This window comes from Ricinus communis, chromosome 8, assembly GCF_019578655.1.
Source record: "Ricinus communis isolate WT05 ecotype wild-type chromosome 8, ASM1957865v1, whole genome shotgun sequence".
In the NCBI taxonomy this organism is placed as follows: Eukaryota; Viridiplantae; Streptophyta; class Magnoliopsida; order Malpighiales; family Euphorbiaceae; genus Ricinus; species Ricinus communis.
In genome coordinates, this window is record NC_063263.1 from 20,058,151 (window position 1) to 20,079,113 (window position 20,963).

The following is a 20,963-nucleotide window of genomic DNA, read 5'->3' on the forward strand; positions in this document are numbered from 1 at the left end:
ATGGTAATAGAATAATCAAAAGGATAGACAAATATATACACCTAATACTCCCCCTCAAACTGGAGCATGTAAGTTAAGGATGCCCAGCTTAGTATGAAGTTTAAGGAATTGGTCTTTATTTAAGGCTTTTGTAAAGATATCAGCAATTTGATCATTAGTGGAGATAGGATGAAGTTTGAGTTGTCCTTTTTGAAGCTTTTCATGAACGATGTGGCAATCGATTTCAATATGTTTTGTTCGTTCGTGGAAAACTGAATTTGCAGCAATATGACAAGCAGCCTGGTTATCACAACAAAGCATAGTGTTGGCTGAAAGGACAATGCCAAGATCCTGAAGTAATGTGTGAAGCCATACAATTTCTCGAGTTTTCATAGCCATGGCACGATATTCAGCTTTAGTTGAGGAGTCAGAGACAGTTGATTGTTTCTTACTTCGCCATGATATAAGACTAGAGCCAAGAAAGATGCAAAATCCGGTAGTAGAGCGTCGTGTCATGGGACAACTTGCCCAATCAGAATCACTATAAGTTGTAAGATGTAAAGAGCTGTTAGAAGATAAAAGAATCCCTTGACCCGGTATTTTTTTGAGATATCGTAATAGGCGATGAGTAACATCTATGTGAGGTTTGCGAGGTTCATGCATAAATTGACTTAAAACATTGACCGTAAAGGTGATGTTCGGCCTTGTAATAGTAAGATATATGAGTCGACCAATAAGGCGTCTATAGAGTGATGGGTCTTCTAGTAGGTGACCATCTTTGTTATTAAGTTTGAGATGTTGTTCCATAGGAGTGTCGGCAATATGAGCACCGGTGAGGCCACAATCATGAAGTAAATCAACCACATATTTCCTTTGGCTTAAATAGATGCCTATTGGTGAGCGAGCAACTTCAATTCCGAGAGAATATTTAAGGAGACCCAAATCTTTAATCCAAAACTGACTGAAGAGGAAATGCTTAAGCTCAATAATTGCATTAGAATTATTTCCTGTAATAATAATGTCATCAACATAAACTAAAATAAAAAGAGATAAAGGCCCTTGTCTTAAGATAAAAAGAGAGTGATCAGCATGAGATTAAGAGAAGCCAATAGAAATTAAGGCAATAGAAAATTTAGCAAACCAGTTTTGAGGGGCTTGTTTGAGGCCATAAAGAGATCTGTTAAGTTTGCAAACAATATTTTTCTGCCCCTTACGTGGATGTCCAGGAGGTAATAACATGTATATATCTTCTTGTAAATCACCATGTAAAAAGGCATTTTGAACATCAAATTGATATAATGGCCATCTTTTGATCGCTGTTATTGCCAATAAGGTTCGAACTGTTACCAATTTAGCAATAGGGGCGAAAGTCTCATGATAATCGATGCCTTCAGTTTGAGTATATCATTTAGCAACGAGGCGTGCTTTATAGCGCTCTATACTACCATTAGAATGTCTTTTGATCTCGTAGACCCATTTATAACCAATCGGTGTTTGGTTGATTGGTAAAGGAACCAAAGACCAAGTATTAGAATGTTCCAATGCTCGGAGCTCAATTTCATTAACTTTTGCCATTCAGGTACTTGCACAGCTTGAGAGAAAGTAGTGGGTTCCATAATAGAAGATAAAGAACTAAGAAAAGTGTAATGAGATTTTCAAAATCTGTTATAGGAAAGAAAATTATGTAAAGAATATTTGGTGTTCGATGGAGGTGACTGGGCATTATAGCAGTAATAATCATTAAATTTTTTAGGTAGTATTATAGTTCTTCATGGGCGACCAGTTCCAGTTTGCATTGTATGAGAAATAGAATCAACAAAAGAAATATTTTCGGGCTCTGTTATGGAGCTAGAATAAAAAATGATTGGTGAAAAAGATTTATTGGGTTGGGCATCTGGTGGTGATTGAATTATTAGATAAGGATTAAAATCTTGGACTGCTACTGGTACAATTGAAGTATTATTGGTATCAAATATTTTAGAAGGAAATGCACTTTCATGAAAAACAACATTATGACTTACATAAATTCTTTGTGTTTGAATATCAAAAATTTTATAACCTTTTTGAGCAAATGGATATCCAATAAATATGCTAGGAAGAGCTCGACTGTCAAACTTATGATGACCATTAGTATTACGAGCATAACATAAACAACCAAAAATGCGCAAATGTTTATAAGTGGGTAATTTATTAAGTAATAACTCATGTGGTGCTTTTCCATGGAGCGTTTGTGAAGGAGTTTGATTAATTAAATAAGCTGCAGTAAGGATACACTCACCCCAAAAATTTAATGGTAAGTTAGCTTGAAACGAAGAGCATGTGCAACATTAAGCAAATGACAATGTTTGTGCTCCACCACCCCATTTTATTGAGGTGTGTGAGCACAACTATGCTGATGAATAACACCAAGTGAAGCAAAAAAAGTATTAAAAAATTCAAGACTATTATCACTACGTACTTGCTTAAAATAAACACCAAATTGAGTATTAACCATTGAAAAAAAATTTTGAAGATATGAAAAGGCCTGAGGTTTTTGCTACATTAAATAAACCCATGTAGCACGAGAAAAATTATCTATTATAGTTAAAAAATATCGTGCACCAGTAATTGTAGGTGTTGAGAAAGGTCCCCAAACATCAATATGAACCAAATCAAAATAAGCATTATATTTAGTATTACTATTAGAGAAAGGTAAACGACATTGTTTAGATAAAGGACAATAGTGCATGGATTTTTATTAGAAAAAGAAATATCATAATCTAAATTTAAAAACATAGGTAAAGTACTAGAACTTGGATGACCAAGACGCCAATGCCATAGATCCACATGATGAGGAACAGTAGCAAAAGAGGTAACATGTGCAGGCTGAATATTGAGATAATAAAGACCATTATACTCTCTACCCATTCCAATCACTTTCTTCATTTGTAGGTCCTAACATACACGATAGTTAGAGAAAAATTGAACGACACAATTTAGGTCCTTGGTAATTTTCTTAACAGATAGTAAATTGAATTTAAAAGAAGGAACACATAAAACGTCTTTTAATATTATATCATTTGTAATATTTCGTGAGCCAATATGTGATATTGACACTTTTTCACCATTCGGTAATGTTATAGGTAAACCCTTACGAGTTTTTATATCATTTAAAGTGTTCAAATCATAGGTCAATATGATCTATACATCCAAAATCTATAACCCAATTATCATATTTGGAGGGTAAATTTAAAGTCATACCAGCGAAGTTGACAAGAGGAGTAGCAGCACTTGGCTGGATTAGAGCAAGAAGTTGTTGAATTTGGTATTGGGTAAATGGTAGGACTGATCCACTTGTGGTGGTTTCAACGGCAGCAGTATCACGTTTTGTGTGATTTCCGCCTTGACGAAAATTTGGATTTCTTGGTTTCTTGCGGCACCTTGATTCTGAATGGCCATCGAATCCACAATAATCACAGTGATATTAGACTCCATCTTGACGAAAATTTGGATTCCTAGGTTTCTTACGGCATTGTGATTCGAAATGGCCATCGAGTCCACAGTAATCACAATGGTATTTCGGTTTTCCACGTGATTTATTTTGAAAGACAGCCAAGGCTGATTGATCTTGATGAACAATAGGATTGATTATGAGGATTGATCTTTGTCTTTCTTCCTGCAATAAAAGAAAGTAAGCTCTAGAAATAAGAGGTAGTGGATTCATGAGGAGAATTTGACTTCGAACATTATTATATGATTCATTAAGACCCATAAGAAATTGAATTAGACGGTCTCTTTGTTAGAGTTTATTGGTCTCTTGACCATTCCCACCTGTACATGTAGGATAATTATTGTAGGTAGAGAGCTCATCCCACAATCCCTTAAGGGTTGTCTAATATGCAGCAATTGAGTCATTCATTTGCGTATGGTTAACAATGGTCCGTTGAATTTCAAATATGCGTGGTGCATTTTCTTAAGAGAATTTGTCATGAAGATCATTCCGAACTTCACTAGTTGTCTTCATGTAAATGACACTGTTGGCTATGTCTCTTGTTACAGCATTAAAAAGCCATGAAAGAACCATGTTGTTACAGCGGTTCCAATAAGAAAAGATATGAGAGTTTTGAGCTAGTTTGTTAATGGTTCCATTAACAAAACCAAGTTTATTCTTGGCTTCAAGAGCCATAGTAATTGCACGACTCCATGTAGAGTAGTTATCACCATTCAATTGTTGGGTGATTTGTATGGTTCCTGGATTATCTGAATGATGTATGAAATATGGAGATGAAAAATCAGATTCTGTTATGGATGTAGAACTATTGGAAATAAATGAACTGATAGAATCATTTGTCTCCATTGTTGGAGGCTCCAATACCATATTATGATTGGAGAGAATAATTATCTTTTCTCATTTAAACAAGGAATATAAATGTAAAAAATTCTAACGGCTAGTTACAACAGCTATAAACAATCAAGGCTAAAACTAAGAAATGAAAATGATAATATACAAATTGTAAATGGTAATAAAATAATTAAAGGGATAGACAAATATATACAGCTAATATAGGGATGGGGAACCCAGTAGCTGGTTGGTAGCTACTGTTCTGGTTACTAAGGTTGCTTTGGCTCAAATCAACAAAGGGGTGTGATGGGTTGGAGGAGGAGTCATGATTAGCAGTTCCACCAGGGGAAGAAGAGGTGGACATTGGGTTTTCTAGATTCATGGTTAATAAGAAGTTCTTAAGCTCACTTAACATAGCTTTTTGCTGCTTATTCATCATCTTTGCAAGGGATTGCTCTTACTGCTTGTTATGCTCAAGCAGCATCCCCTTCACCATGTTACAAATGTTTTCCTCAAGTTTTTTCATCTTTGTGATCGTGTATTGTCTGCAGCAGACATGGTGAATGATTTTTCGATTTATTGGGAGCAAGGGAGTGAATGAATGGAGTAGGATCAAAACTGCTCTAGTGCCAAATGGTGCCTTAGAAATTAGAGAAGAACCGGAGAAAGAAATCGAGAGAAGTAAAGAGAGAAAACTAGAGAGAAAAAAGAAATTCGCATTAACATACTTCATACACATTGATGGATAGGAACCTGCAATATACTGCAGGCACGATCCCAAAGCCAGCCCATCATTATTGGTATAATAGAATTGTAACGGGAACAAAAAGAATAACAAATAATGCTAACAACCCTACACGTGTTTCCTAGTGCTACAACTAGACAACTAATTTTACTAAACAACAATGAGCTTAATTACCAAGTATCACCGATCTATTATTTTTTAGATGTAGTTATTATTATTTTGATTATAAAATAAATTTAATAAATATAATTTAATAAAATTTTTAATATTTAATATTATTTTATAAAGTTTTAAAAAATAATAGTAAACTAATTATTTTTAATTTTTTAATTTTTTGTATTAATAATAATAAATATTAAAATTATTTTAAAATTAATTTATTAATTAATTTTTAATATTATGTAATTTAACATATCAATATAATTGATATCACTATTTTTAAAATTAAAAATTTATTATATAATTAAATATAATATTAAAAATATTATTTTTAGTATTAGAATTATTTTTAATTATAAAATTAATTTATTAATTAATGTAATATTAAAATATAACTAATATACTACTTTTTAGAATAGAATTTTTATTATTATCTCATTAGAAAACTATTTATTAGTTAATGTAATATTAGAATATAATTAATATGCTAGTTTTTAAGATTCGAGTCGGTGGTTAATTAAGAATATAAATTATGAATCAATAATTTAATAAAAAATTATAAAATTAAATATAAACTTGAATCTCATGTTTGAACGCAAGTAAAAATGTCAAAATAAAAATTTTATGTATCAAAAATTTAAGTATACATGTCAAAAAAATTTAAGTATCAAGAATTAATATATATATATATATATATATATATATTATTCAATATTAATATTAATAAAATCTAAATAGTAATTGCAAACTAATTGTTTTTAAATGTTCTTAATTTTTTTTAGATTTTAAAATTTTACTAATGTAATAATACAAAGATTATTTTAAAAATTATTTACACTTAATTTTAATATTATATAAATTAAATATCAATATAATTGATATTCTTATTTTTAAAATTAAAATTTTATTATATAATAAAAAATTAATTTATTATTAAATATAATATTAAAAATATTATTTAAGATATTATTTTTTTAGAATTACAATCATCTATCTACAAAAATAATTTATGAGCTAATATAATATTAAAATATAATTAATGTACTATTTATTTGTATAGAATTAATATAATTATTTGATTAGAAAACTATTTATTAATTAATATAATAGAAAAATATAATTAATATGTTATTTCTTAGAATATTAGAGTAAATGTTTAATTAGGAATGTAACTTATGAATAAATAAATTAATAGAAAAATTATGAAATTACATATAAATCTGAATCCTATGTGTCAAAAGTAAGTACATATGTCAAAATAAAACTTGTGTATTAAAAGCATAAAAAATTAATATATACTAGTTGTTTACCGTTATTATTATTTTAATTATAAAATTAAGTTTATAGGTAAATTTAATAATTTTTTATTTTTAATAATATTTTAAAAAATAATAGCAAATTACCTATTTTTAAATATTTTAATTCTTTTAAAATTTTATTATAATTTCTAATTTAAAGTATTTATTTATTTAATCTAATATTATATAAATTAATAATATCAATATAATTAATATTACTATTTTTTAAAATTAATAATTATTATATAATTAATAATTAATTTATCAATGAATATAATATTTAAAATATTATAATCATTATCTAATTAGAAAACTAATTTACTAGTTAATATAATATTAAATTATAATTAATATATTATTTTTAAAATAATTATTATCTAATTAGAAAATTAATTATTTTTAATTAAAAATTAATTTATTATTAATATATTATTAATATATTATTTCTTAGAATTAGAATAAGTGTTTAACTAGAAGTGTAACTTATTAGTTAAGAAGTTAATAAGAAAATTACAAAATTACACATAAACGTAAATTTCATGTTTCAAAAGTAATTACACATGTCAAGACAATAATTTTATGTGTTAAAAATTAATGCATATATAAAATAAATTTAAATCTCAGAAATATATATAATAAATAGTTATTGGTTTGAAATTAGATAGAATTATGAGAATATGTAAAATTCTAAGTTGATAATGCCAAACAAGTAACATCCAATTCATAAATTGAAGGCATTGAATAAGAAGTGAAGTAGTCAAATGAATCATCAGATTTATTGGTTTTCTTCAATAGTCAAGCGTCTTATAGATCTCTGACATATTACAAAAAAATATATATATGTGAAAGAAGAAAAAAATAAGGGTAATCTGACAACCTGAGAAAGGTTATCCTCATCCTCACATATTACAAATTCACAACAGCTGAAATGAGCATGCGCCTAAAACCGACTCCTGACCCAAAACGAATGATATTGCAAACAATAGTGCGACGGAAACACATCCAGGCAACATTTCAGTTTCAAACAGATTACAACTATCGATCAAAATCACATCTTTCCACCGCATATCAGACTAATAAGCGTGTGCTCAACTGTAACTCTCTGGTTTTGCTATGACATCTCTTCTACCTCAAAAAGACGTCTGGTATTCAATACACTTCCATATAACAAACTAGCTCATTATCATCGATAGCCACCGCCGTAAGGCTGTTGAGTGTAACCACCTGTGCCCATCATTGGATTATAACCCCCAGGCATGGTTGAACCAGGAGGTTGCATTTGGCCACCCTGCCCCATCCCCACATTCATCCCCATGTTCATCCCCATCCCCATCCCCATTTGCATCGCCATGGGTTGATTCATGCCTCCATACCCTCCCATGGCCATACCTGAACCAGGACCTCCTCCCATCCCCATTCCCATATTATTCATGCCTGCCCCCATTCCCATGCCAGAATTCATCATAGGATTTGGAGGAACCCTAAGACCACTTGCACCTGCTCGGCCTATCCCTGAACCAGATCCCATAGCTTTACCCATGTTGATGGTTGATGTGGCGGGAGCTGTTGTTGGTTTTTCCATTCTCTTTTCCTTGCGATTAATGGCATCAAAATCTATTCCAATGTCCGACAATGGATTGATTTTAGCTGCACATATGAAGCCCATGATGTTAAATCTCTCAAGCAAGACAAATTAATAATTAACTAAAGACCTTCAAAAACACAGTATTGAAATAAAAGACTGTCAAGTACTCACGTCCAGAGATATTCAAATTGACTAGCCCTCTGCTCAGTGTATCCGCCCAAACTGTCGACTTCGTCTCAAATTTTTCTTTAGATGGTTGTGGAACTAGAGCCAGTGGTCCTGCTGAAGATGGAATACCTGGCTGAGAAGTCGAGGAAGTTTTTGGTCCTTGTGTAAATAGGTTACCCAGGACATCATTATTAGGCTGAGTAGCAGATCCAGTTGGGGTTTGATAGCCAACTTGTGGAACTGGGGCAACAGAGCCCTGTTGTGGCATGAAATTTCCATTGTTAAAATGTGGAGTTGGTGCAGTTGCAAAATGGTGAGCAGCTTGCATGACCACTGGGGCAGTTGATCCCTGCTGTGGGAGAAAGCTACCATTGCTGAACTGCGGATTTGGTCCTGTTGCAGTATACTGTGCAGCCGGAACAGAGCCCTGAGTTGGGAGGAAGTTTGCGCCGTGAAACTGTGAAGCTGGGGCTGCAGAAACTTGTTGTGGAAGTAAGTTTCCATTGTTAAATTGTGTTCCGGGTCCAGCTGGAGTTTGTGGAGCCACAGCTGAAGAGATAGGAGCTGTAGATCCTCCATGTGGGAGAAAGTTTCCACTGCTAAACTGTGCTGTCTGAGGGCCCATATTTGGAGATACTGGTGCAACAGATCCTGCCTGCAAATTGTAGTTTCCATAAATATTGGCTCCTGGCTCTGCCGGTTGACCAGCCAGAGCTGGAAAACCAGCTTGTGTAGCTACTACAGGTGAAGGCCCAGTTGTTGGGAGGATGTCTGCCAGAATATCAGTTTCATCGTGTGAGGTTGACAGTTCTTGTGGTAAAAACTGTGAATTTGCTGAGGTTGGTTGGGCATTAGGTGCTGAATAAGTCAAGCCAGAGAATGTGTCCCCAAAGCCAAAATTATTCACCGTGTCTTGTGGCACTGTGGGGGGGATTTCAGCACTTTGACTGAGGGTAGGCTGAAGAGCAGCTCCAGAGGTAGAAGTATGCTGTTGAGCTGACATAGTACCGCTGGTGGAAGGAATAGCCTTGAAAGGAGAGTCACCAAATGGATCTTCAAAAGGCTGCACCAAGATAATACTTCCATTTTAACTGGTTCTAATACACCAAAATAATCTTCTCATGACAAAAATATGCAAAGTCAAATTGGGAGGCAGAATAGTGTTTCTCTGCTTTCTTTAGATCAACAAATAAAAAACCAGTAAAGGACAGATATAACATGAAGACGATATGCAAGCAAGATGGATATCATCCTTAGTTATTATAATGAGCCAATCAAAAAGCATAACAGCTGCATCTAACCCTCACAATAACATAATAGCACATTATTTGCACCTCATAGAAATGAATAACATCTCAAACTACCTAAAAAATAAGTATGACATGTTGAAACCATTAGCTCTCGTGATGAGTCAATGTCCAATTTCAATTGGCACTCAAAAATACAGCAAAATCTTCAAAACCTTGAAGTTGACACTTGATGGATCGAATGAGACCCTACTGACCACCCATAAACGGATCTAACATATACAAATAAGAAAAACAAATAATCTCAGGGCCCCTCAGGCCCTACTCACATAAATTTCATCTAAGGTTAAAGATATATAAAGATGGATTTTAAATATTAGCATATAAGCTTACCATATTCATAACACTAGATGGAGGCTGCGTTGCAGAAAATGTGGATCCAGGAAAGTTTGTCTGAGTGTCAACTTCAGAGGTGGCCACAGCGGAGACTGGCATGATGGCCAATGGATTTGCAGCAAATGAATCTGATAGAGAGCCAAGTAAATCCATTTCAGCATTGCTCGAGACAGTAGCAGCAGCAGAGGCAGCTGCAGTGGTGGGGCTAGCTGTGAAAAGAGATTGATAAATATGAATTTCCAGTTGAGGTAGATGTTTATTACAAGAGCATCAGCTACAAAGGCCCATTTAGCTTCTTAAACTCTTTTTTTAATAGAAAAGCATCAAACACCACCTTATCATAACACTTAACACTCCACTGCAGTTGCTCAAATCAGTACTTTCCTTCCAATCCCCAACCAGCCAACCCAAACCCTGGCCAGAGGGTCTATAATAATCATGAAAACAATAATCAGGACAATCAGACTTAAGGGCCAGTTTGGCATTGTTGCAAGGGCACTCTGCTTTTGATATCTTTTATTTATTCTCTCTGGTTTTTGGAACCTACTTTTGGAAAATTCATGTTTACTTTGCTGCTTCTAGAAGTTGGATTTCAAGAAAACCTACTACTGAGGCAAAAAGAACCTTGGCACATGTGAGCTTTACAGAGGAATAATACAAGCCCCCCACTACTGTAGAAAGCATGTAGCTTGGGAATTTACAAACCATTAGAGTCTTAAGTAATTTTATATACATTTTGGGCAAAGATGGAAGAACTGGTCTTCAAAAACTGACATGAAGGGATGGCTTTGTAACAGCTTGGTTATGAAGCTGTAATATTGAACTTACATTGAACTACTAAAGACCATTCTACAGTCAATTATCTAACGAGATTTTTCTTTCTCAATATAGAAAAATGTTGGATGGTAAAACAGAAAAAAAGTTGTCTCAGTTTCTTAGAGGGTAAAAATGCACAAATGATCTCTAAATTTTGAGAGCAGTTGCATCTCAGTTACTAAACTTCAATTACTTGCAACTTCATCCACAATGTAATCATCATGGTCAAAGTGACCAAAACTCAAGTAACAGCGAATGACGATCAACTTGAGTGAGCAACCTCACCAGAAATGGTAAGGTCCAATTCCTAGGCAGGTTAAAAACTTCAGGTTTTCAAGTAAGGTTAGTCACCAAACTGCTAGCAAATTTAGCCTTGATGACTACATAGCAGCAAACAAACTTCAACTATTTAAAAATTGGAAGGAACCCAAAATGGAGGACAAGGTGAAATTACATCCAAAGTTTAATGGCCAGTTACTCAAATACACAAAACTGTCATAATCGTATATGCATTTGGTAAAGAATGTAGGACTCCTTGCAATTTCCCACATTAGTGTTAGACACAACTCATGTCACAATAAATCCAATATCCAATGTCCTGGCCAAAATTAGAGCACCACAGGCACTTAAGCCATTTGATAGGTTTGATTCCACCAGGGCCAACATACAGACATGATAGCACTCAACATGTGCATGAAAGACCACAATACATCTATGCTTAGCATTCCATCTAATAGTATAAGTAATTCAGCAAAATGGTAAAATATTTCTCATGAACAGAGAGAGGCAAAACCCTTAACTGCACATTACAATCTAACATTAAGGTTGAGGCATTAATATATATCATGCTCTGATGATTTTCACAATCAGTTCTAAGAATTAAAATTTATGACCAACATGGACACTCCATTACAAATGAATAAGGGTGTTTGGGGATTGTCATTGGGTGTTGAAAAAGCTAGTTAGAATTTTTTTTTAATTTAATATATTAATTTTTTAGAAAATTTTCTAAACTGCTTTTCTCAAACCTGCTTTTGGGGAAATCATCAATTACTTGCTTTTTGCATAAGCAACCTTCAAACTTAAAAAATAAAATAATATAAAAATTGAGGTTGCCAAACACACCCTAAGATTTTGATGATGATAAGCAATGAGACGTAATCACAAATAATAATATAAGACATTAAAAATTGGCATTAGCATTCAAAGCACAATTCATGAGTATTTTGTACCTGAACCAGGACAACGAGGATCAAATTCATCAGCCACCTCAACTTCCTCGCCTGCAGAAGACATAGTTGTACCAAAACCAGTGGCTGCTTGACTTGGAATATTGCTTTCAGCTGGAGAGGCAGCTCTAGGAGCAGGCGGAGAAGATACTCCAGGAACAGATGCTGCTGAAGTTTCTCCATTCCTTTCACGAAGAAGTTTGTTCAAATCAATCAAATGAGCATGAAGAGAGTAAAATCTTGATGCATTTCCATGGTAAAAGATTGAATACCTTTCACTGTGAGCAGGACTTCGGGACTCACTCACAGCTTCTTCATAACTAGGTGGAGCAATATTTTGTTCAGAAAATTTTCGCTCAAGCCTCCTGGCAATGCTATGATATAATTAATTTAGTCTGACACTATTGAAATTATACAATAACGCCAGCAAATTTTTAGCTCATCCAGCATAATTTTACCTTCCATCCTGAGATTGATCATCAGCTTTAGCACCACTACCGCTGCAGAATAATGGAGCAAAAATAAGCTATTTCAAGCAATGGTACAATGATGATATATTCAGCACGCTTTTTAAATTTACAAGAGAGATCATAAGAGCACGAGGAAACATATCAGCTACTTTAGACATCCCATTAACACATCAGCATACCCTGATCAAAGTAGTTCCTCATAATAAGACCATTCCACTGGGACCTCTTCATTTTGTCATAATACCTGAACCTCCCAAGTTTGTTGAATCCAACACCATGGCTGTATTTCATTTTATGTTATAGTCATTAATTCATGATCTTCTAGTAACCTTCCTTAATAATAGACGTGTTTAAGCTTTCAAATGAGCAACCAAAAAGGCTTTATAACATATTCATATTTGTCATGGACAAACCTTCATATCATTTAAATACATGCATTAACATCACACAGAATCACTAAAATAAATTATCAATTTCCATAATTCAGCATCTATTAAACACAAGTAACTGTCTTCAATTTAACTTTTCTCCATCTGGACTCTAAAAGGACAGAGATGCACATTGTCAATTAATGAATTCGCAGTTTCTCCTTTACTTGAGGTTTCATATGTACTTGCTCAAAGAAAAAAAAGCGAAATCTCAAAATAGGACATTTATACTGTCCTAAATAGCTGCTATCTGAATAAAAACAGCAATAGGTAATGATATATGTTCTCAGAATTTTGAAAGCTCACTACAATCAAATAGTTAACTACAGAAAATAGATACCATACCGAGATGAGGATTGACCGTCGTCATCAGCCCCTCTATCAGAACTCCTGCTTCGTGAACCATAATCATCAATGCTTCGACTTCTTCCTTGGTAGTCATCATCTCTGTAGCCATCTCTGCTGTAGCGCTCTTCATTATCTCTTCCATACCGATCTCCATCACGACTATAAGAGTCTCCATATTTACCATATCGATCATCGTCCCTATAGTTGTAATCTCGTTCTCTCCCATAGCCATAGCCATTTCTATCTTCATCCCTGCTTCCATAGCGACCTTCATAACGTTCATCATCATATCTGTCACCATATGAACCAGGTTTGTACATTCCACCAGCTGACGTATTGCGAAACCTACCAAAAATTCACCAGTCATAACCTAAAGTTTGAAATGTTGTATTTCTATTCACTTGTGTTATTTTTGGTCCATAGCAGAAAACATGTCATAAACACACCAAGATGAAATGAGAATCATATTGCAAATGCCATACAGTGAAAAATTAGGAGAACTCTGGTGGCAAACTGGCAATGCAACACAAAAAGGAGGTTTTAAAAGCCACAGTAACATATACATACAGATAAACATTATACTTTTTAGACAATTTGGTTCAAGCACAACTCACTTTTCTCGATTAGCAGCTGCCTTTTGTCTAACTTCAATTATCCTTTCTTTATCATTTACCAGGACCACAAGACTCTGGGATTTCTTTCTGACATTGCTACCCTGGTCTCTTCCACTGGAATCAATATATTGGAAATCTGACAAGGTCTATAATGCAGGAGAAGAAAAAAATTAATTTATTACAGGTGATCCAACAGTTGTTGCACACACAAATAAAGCGATATAATTCTAAAAATTGGAATTAGAGAGCAGAAAAATTACCGAGATTTGATATGCATGCTCCCTTATCTCATCTATGACACGCTCTGATCCATTGGCAACCAGGTATTCCAGAACAGTCAAACCCTGAAGCCAGGCACAAGTAGTCAGTCAGCTGTTACAATGCAATGCAAAAAAGAAAAGTGACATATGCCAATTGTATATGATAACAGTACTGAGTAATATAACATTGTCCATCATGAATGTCAAAAGCTACTTTCATAACTAATAATGGGTCGCCTGAAGCCTGAAGGGTATTATATAACAGTTACACTATATGCATTTTTGTAGAAGACTAAAAACGACAAGCATATGCCAAAGCAAAAAAGAAGAAAATACATAGAAAATAATACAGACCTTGTAGACATGCCGCCAGTTCTTGCCAGTGTCATTTATCCTCTTCCAGATTACTGCCATGATCATCTGGTATTCATGACTGCATCGAAAATTAAAGAATTAGTCTCTTTGTAGTAAAATACATAATAGAGCATCTATGAAGTAATTAATCCATCTTACTAATTTCTGGTAGCCTGTGCAATATCTGCTAGGAGAGTTCCATGAGGACCCCAGGGCTCATTACTGGTCGCATCAAGAACCTGAAAGGAAAAGGGAACAAGAAAAGTATTTTGTAAGAGCTCTTGCATGGAAAGACAGGTCACATTTGTAAATAAGCTAAACTCCATTTTGCAAACAAGGATAGATTTATCATTCTCAATTACAAAGGTTTATACAAAACAAGAAAACACTTTACCTTCTGTTCTATACCAGGAACTTTAAGCACTTTTTTATTAACTTCTCTCTTACTGCAATTAAACAGTAAAGAGAAAACAATTAGCCAAATTAGTAATTTTCCAGAATGCATAAATTAGTATGACATAGCTGTTAAAAAAACCAAAGTGAAACTAGTCCCAAGTCTTGTAAAGTTTGATATCAGTAGGAATTTGTGCAACACACCCTAATTTTTTTATCAAACAGCAAATGTAAGTTATTAACCACCCAGAAACTAATTACTGGAACTATGTGCCATACTTACATGTCCCTAACAGTTTGATCAAACACCTTCTTCATTGTCACAAGAAGTGATCTACACTGGCAATGCCAATCACTATCAAGAGACCCCTTTTATGCACTGATCAAAAGCAAGGTAACAGTTAGATCTTCACAATAAGAACAAATTTCCAAAATTATACATCATAGTAAGTGAAATGAATACAACGTAAACAAATCAGAAGGGAAAAGAAAAATATTATTTCCAAGGACAAATTTTGATCAACTTTAATATAAGATTTGGTTAGCCCTCCAACAGGTATACTATATAATAGAATCAACCACATAATACTTCCAAGCAATAAAGTTCTCAGATAACAATGAAACTGAATAAAAATCCTAATAAACTGAATTCACACCTAAATTTCAGCATCACATGGATTTAAGTCATAGCAAAAATTAATGAAAAAGAACAAGATTTAATCTTTTAAAGTTTACATGTAAAAACAATCTCTTTCTCTTTTACCAAGATGAATCGTACACCTGAAAAAATTTTGAACTATTATTTTGTTACACTATCAAATGCATCTCACATTACAGCTAAATCCATTAAGTCAACATAAGATCCGTTTAGAGAAAACCAAAACCCACCGACCTATATCAAAAGCATAATCTAAGCCCTAACTTAGAATCAAAAATTCAGGTAAACCTGGAGCTGGGTTTCTGTCTTTGTAGCCCCAAACTAAAAAGAAAAAAAAAATAACTACGACAATAATAATAATAAAGCTGAAATAAACGAAACATAGAGATAAGGTAAATGAAAAATACACTTGAAATAAGAAAAATAGAAACACGAACCCAGATCAGATCTGACGGTGACAAAACGAGATCAGAGAAAAGGAAAAGAAAAAAAAAAACCCAGATCTGGAGATGGCAAATAGCTCGATCCGGTGGCAGCAGCCTCTCTCTGTTTCAGAGAGAAAGAGGGAGAGAGAACACAAAAATAGAATTTTTATTTTTCAAGGAAGGAAAAGCGCAAAGCGCGTAATTGCTACTTACTAAAATATGCCTCTTCTTCTTCCTCTTCTTCTTCTTATTATTATTATTATTATTATATAATTAAAACAGATTACAAATATAATTAAACAAAAACTAATACCAAAAGAACAGAGAGAGAGAGAGAGAGAGAGGTGTTGGCGTTGTTATTAATGTCGTTGGTGTTGGAGTTGTAACGTAGCTGTTGATGTTGATGTTGTTGTTGTTTGGTGTTATTATTGTTGGGTTGGGTTGGGTTTGGGTTTGGTTCTTTTTTCTTTTTTTTTCAACTGTCTTATTATGCTTCTCCAATTTTCAATAATTTGAGAATTGTTTTTTCTTAAATTAATAAAATTTGAAAAGAGAAAAAGACAGCCCAGGTAACTCGCAGATAATTGAGGGTAATTATTTAATTCCTTTTGTGTTTTTCGGATGAATTTTTAATTATTTAATTACAGTAACTTTTTTTTTTTACACGCAGTTATTATTTCTCATAAGTCATAGCAATGGATAGAATTTAGTTGATTAACTCAATTGGATTAAGTTATGACCATTGACAATTTCAATCAAATAGCACTTTGTTATTGAGAAGTTACAGCAAGAGTCTAACTTGAATTTGAATTTGAATTTGGGTTAATGTTTTACATGTATATATTAAATAATGAGTATAATAATAATATATACTGATTAAATTTTATAAGTTGATATAGTTTTAAATTGAAAATTAAATGTATGCAGTATTTATAGATTAAAAATTTATCATAATAATTTATTAAATTTACCATTTTAACATTCGAATTTGACATAACTTATTAAGATCGAAATAAATTTTTAATATTTAATAATTTAGTTCATATAATTTAGACATATATATTTAGATTGATGTGTTAAATTTAAAATGAAATTGCATTATATAAGTAGTTATCTTTAAGAAATATATTAAATTCTTCTGTAATAATTTCATAAATTTTATTCATTTTAAAAGATATTATAGTTTTTCAATGGTTAGACTAAGTTAGTTAGATAAAATTGATCCCAAATTCAGATAATTTAAAATCAAGTGTGAGACATAGTTAATTCTTTTATAATAATATTTTCATGGTACATTTATATTGTCGGTCAAATAAGAAATTATCCCCACATGCAGTTTTAGAAAAATAAAATGAAAATTGCCACATTTAGATCTAAATGGTTATTAAAATCAAACTCATGAAAGCCTGTTTCGTTTTTTAATATGATTTTGCTGATAGTGCCTTTTTATCTTTTTGCGGTTGTAATAATAACATAGGGGAGGTGGAAAGTTGTTTTATTCCATGTTTGGTAATCATTTAAATTCAATTCTTACCCACCATTTTTCTTTTCTTTTTCTTCATATATTATATGGTGGTCTACACCCAAACAATTTGAAAGCCATCAATCTATTTACATTATGAATATGAGTCACCCTTTTTATGAAATTTAAATAAATAAATAAATTGAAATAAAAAAAAATAGGCTATATAACATATGACCATATAAATATGATAAACTTTTACTAGCGATGAAGATATTCATAAAATAAAATAATTCTGTAAATTCGAATTTAAATAAAAATATTAATAAAATAAAATAAAGTATAATAAATTGTCCAATGTCTAGCTTGATTATATTAATACATTATTGTTGTGATATAGTAAGTAAATACTTCTCTTGTTGCACCCATTATTCATTGGAATCTCCATTAGTTGTCAAAGGATTGGCAACTTTTCTAGTGCTATTGCTTTTACTTTTCATTGTGTTTGTTTTCTTTATTCTTCTTGGCTTCTAGATTTATATATTTTACTTGTCACAAGCACATTAGCCAGATTGTGGACCAATCCCATAGATGCTGGAGAGGAAGCACACAGAATTTCATTAAAAATTAAATAAATTGTATATATAGTCTTGATGGGCAAAATAATTAGGCCAAATACCTTATAATAAGATGTGAGGTTAAAATTTTAAATAATTGTAATTATATTTCTTGGCAAATTAATGCCCTGTAACATAAACAACCTTCAATTGTTTGATGCTCAATGCATTAAATTGAAATTATTATTTTTTCTTATTAAAAAATAATAATCTCTGTATTAAATAAATTTTTATATTTATAGCGAGTATAAAAATATGAATATTTTTATTGTACAATAGACCCATTTATCCTCATGAATTAAAAAAAATAAATAAATTAGCATAAGAAGAGTCATAGGATTGTTCCAGTTGAATTTGACCATGCTGGCTGAGGTTGGTTCCTTGCTGTCATCGTTCATCTTTTATGTGTTAAAACAGAAATATATAACAATTGAATTAACTGAATTTGTTATTTGGTGATTTGGGATTTTCTCTTTTTTGTTTCTTTTCTTTTTTTAAAGTATCTTTTGCACTTTGATTTTGCAAAATTTATAAATAAATACTTTGGCCTGCTAAATTTGACCTTGCTTTCCAGTCCTATTCTGCCACCCTTTTTCTTTGCTTCATTACATCTGTTGCTTCTTATTGGCAACTCTTGTGTGTGTATGAGTGTCTGTTTTGTTTTCCTTTGTTTTCATTTGATTCACACCCCACAAAATAGTAAAAATGTACACCATATGCAACCAAAATGAGGGAGAAATTAAAGGAGAAAACTTTGATCCTTGCTTTTATTTGCCCCCCTTTTCTCTCTTCCTTTTTGCTGTTCTGATAGTGAAAAAGGAAAAAAAAAAAAAAGTTAAATGATGCTGGTTGAGACTTTAGACAACAAAAGGTAAATATTCAACCACAATCTTAATTAATTACATTGTAAATTAAAGATCTGGACCAACAATTCTTTCTGTTTTTTCATGTTTACTTTTGCATTAGATGGAGAGAATGACAAGTAGCTGCAAAATGATATTAAAGTTGAAATAATGAACCAAGAAAAAATAATTAAAAATAATAGTGGGTTTGGAAACAAAGGTAAGACAAAGATGAATAGAACACAAACCTAACAATGTAAGACATGCAAAAGCAAAACCACTATTATAAAGTTTATTTTTCTATCTTTCATTTCTATATTACATGAATCTCCTAAAAGGAACTGAAATGCCAACTTTACCCAGATAATTCAAACTTCAAACTCTACATGCCAAATTGATGGGAACCTATTTGGCATATGCATAACATGCTAGACAAAAGAAAGTAAATGTCCTTGCACCAGAACTAAAACCTCTCTAAGGCAAGAGGTTATTACATGGTCCTGATTCACTACGTCATCAAAAAAACTCATCCGATAAAATGATGATATTTAATCTCATTGGATGAGTTTTGTGATGACGTGCTGGATCAAGTTCATATAATAATTTCTCCTCTGACTATTATTGCACTACCCATGAAGGAATTTAAAGTTCATCTGGGCAGGGCAGCTATATCAGTGAACCACTAGAAATAGTGTCTCAGAAATGGACTGACATTGAAGAGCTTCCCAAGTACAATGATCTAGAAATAAGTAGCCCATTTGACAAGTTTAAGGATGCATGCTTGAAGAGAGTTTGCATTTTCTGTTATTTTCGTTACTTTCTGTTATGTTACACTACGTGAGGATGAATTTGAATATATTCATTAATTAGAGATGCAGATTACATGAAAATCAATCAAGAGAAAGGACTGGTTGCAGTTGCAGGTAAGAACGTAAGGGAAAAATCAGAATGTATAAGCTAGATGAAGTGGATTAAACACCTGAACATAGATCCTGACGATGACCATGAGATTCGTCTTAAGTCGCAACTTTAGAAAGGAAATTTAACCCATCTGCGGAGGTTTGTTTTTATACTAGATGCTATTTTTTGGTAGGACAGAAACACCCTGAAAAAGGCCAGTACGTGCGATTGGAAAGAAAGAGTCATGGGGAAGTCCTTACTAGAGTAGATCACAGTGACAGAGTGAAGCCTTAATTGTCCTCGTGGTAGCTTTCTCCTTGAGAGTGCATCAGGCTGACCAGTTTATCCCTCTCAAAAACGTCAGGGGCTCTGAAAATCTGAACCTGTGCAAGCCCCTTAATTTATTAGAATGTTTTTAAGATTGCCATTAAGTTATAGTAATTGATATTTGAGAAAGAATGATTTAAGGACAGGGTGGAAGCAAAATTGCATGTTAAATATTGAAATCTGCAAGGACAGACGAATAGCTTGTTAAGAGCAGCCTCCAAAATATTCTCTCTGTTCCAATAAGAAATTTTGTTTCTTTTTCCTTGGAAAAAGATAAAGGGAGAGACCAATACGCTCTGGAAATTTTATGGCGCAGCCTAAATGGAAACTTGACACAACCTGTTCCTCTTCCTCATCATTTGGTTGTCCCTCCTGGAATAAAATGATGAAAATTTGTAAGTTTCGGGGAAAATTAAGCATTTCCAATGTATGGTGTTGTTCGGTATCTTGCCATGTTTTGATGTTTTCCAAAGAAAGGTACGTACTCAAGGCATACTTGTCCAGGATATGGAGAAGTGGAAACCATCATCCAACTTTTGAATTCTACACTTGGTGTATAGAACGCAAGGATAGAAAAATATATATGAATGTTTTATTTTTTAGAATTTGATGATTGGAACATATTTAATTAATTAAAATTAATAAATATAAAATATAAAGACTTTGAAGATTAGTTTATATAGCAAAAACATTCGCTCTTAAAACTTAAAACTAAAAGAGTCATCTCTTTTGTATTAAATAATTTTTTACTTTTTTGTCTACTTGCTTGTTGGTGTTTTCATAAATTAAAAAATAATAAATATAAATCAATAATGTATTATAAGTGGAAAATAGATAAATTTTTTTTTTTGATAATAGAATGACCTTAGGTATGTGGTGTCTGGTTATTTTCGAAAGCAAGTCTTAAAAGTGGACAAGGTAA

At 32.6% G+C, this 20,963-nt stretch overlaps 1 protein-coding gene across 3 annotated transcripts; it reads right to left on the reverse strand.

The window, feature by feature from the left end:
* Positions 1 to 7,256: 7,256 nt before the first annotated feature.
* On the reverse strand, positions 7,257 to 16,270 carry LOC8268668 (clathrin interactor EPSIN 3). 3 transcript variants are annotated; one of them, XM_015727541.3, is made up of 14 exons: positions 16,107 to 16,270; positions 15,094 to 15,189; positions 14,812 to 14,863; positions 14,577 to 14,656; positions 14,418 to 14,496; positions 14,064 to 14,147; positions 13,804 to 13,949; positions 13,187 to 13,534; positions 12,402 to 12,443; positions 12,216 to 12,317; positions 11,947 to 12,128; positions 9,896 to 10,107; positions 8,259 to 9,318; positions 7,257 to 8,149 (listed from the first exon to the last, which is right to left on the reverse strand). In XM_015727541.3, the coding sequence occupies exons 2-14, from the start codon at positions 15,126 to 15,128 to the stop codon at positions 7,686 to 7,688; spliced, it is 2,886 nt and encodes a 961-aa protein (XP_015583027.2). In that variant the 5' UTR covers positions 15,129 to 15,189; positions 16,107 to 16,270; the 3' UTR covers positions 7,257 to 7,685. The 3 variants fall into 3 exon arrangements, with proteins under 3 accessions (XP_015583027.2, XP_015583026.2, XP_015583028.2); XM_015727540.3 differs by having other exon boundaries at positions 15,906 to 16,270; XM_015727542.3 differs by having other exon boundaries at positions 12,216 to 12,308; positions 15,906 to 16,268.
* Between the last annotated feature and the right edge of the window lie 4,693 nt (positions 16,271 to 20,963).

What these genes read in the sequence shown, in the direction of transcription:
- LOC8268668 (XM_015727541.3), bottom strand. Translation starts at nt 15,128, where the DNA reads ATGAAGAAGGTGTTTGATCAAACTGTTAGGGACAT. An exon ending in GATCAATCTCAGGATGGAAG is followed by an intron (nt 12,318 to 12,401) that starts GTAAAATTATGC and finishes ATTATATCATAG; the next exon opens with CATTGCCAGGAGGCTTGAGC. An exon ending in CAATTTGAATATCTCTGGAC is followed by an intron (nt 8,150 to 8,258) that starts GTGAGTACTTGA and finishes TCATATGTGCAG; the next exon opens with CTAAAATCAATCCATTGTCG.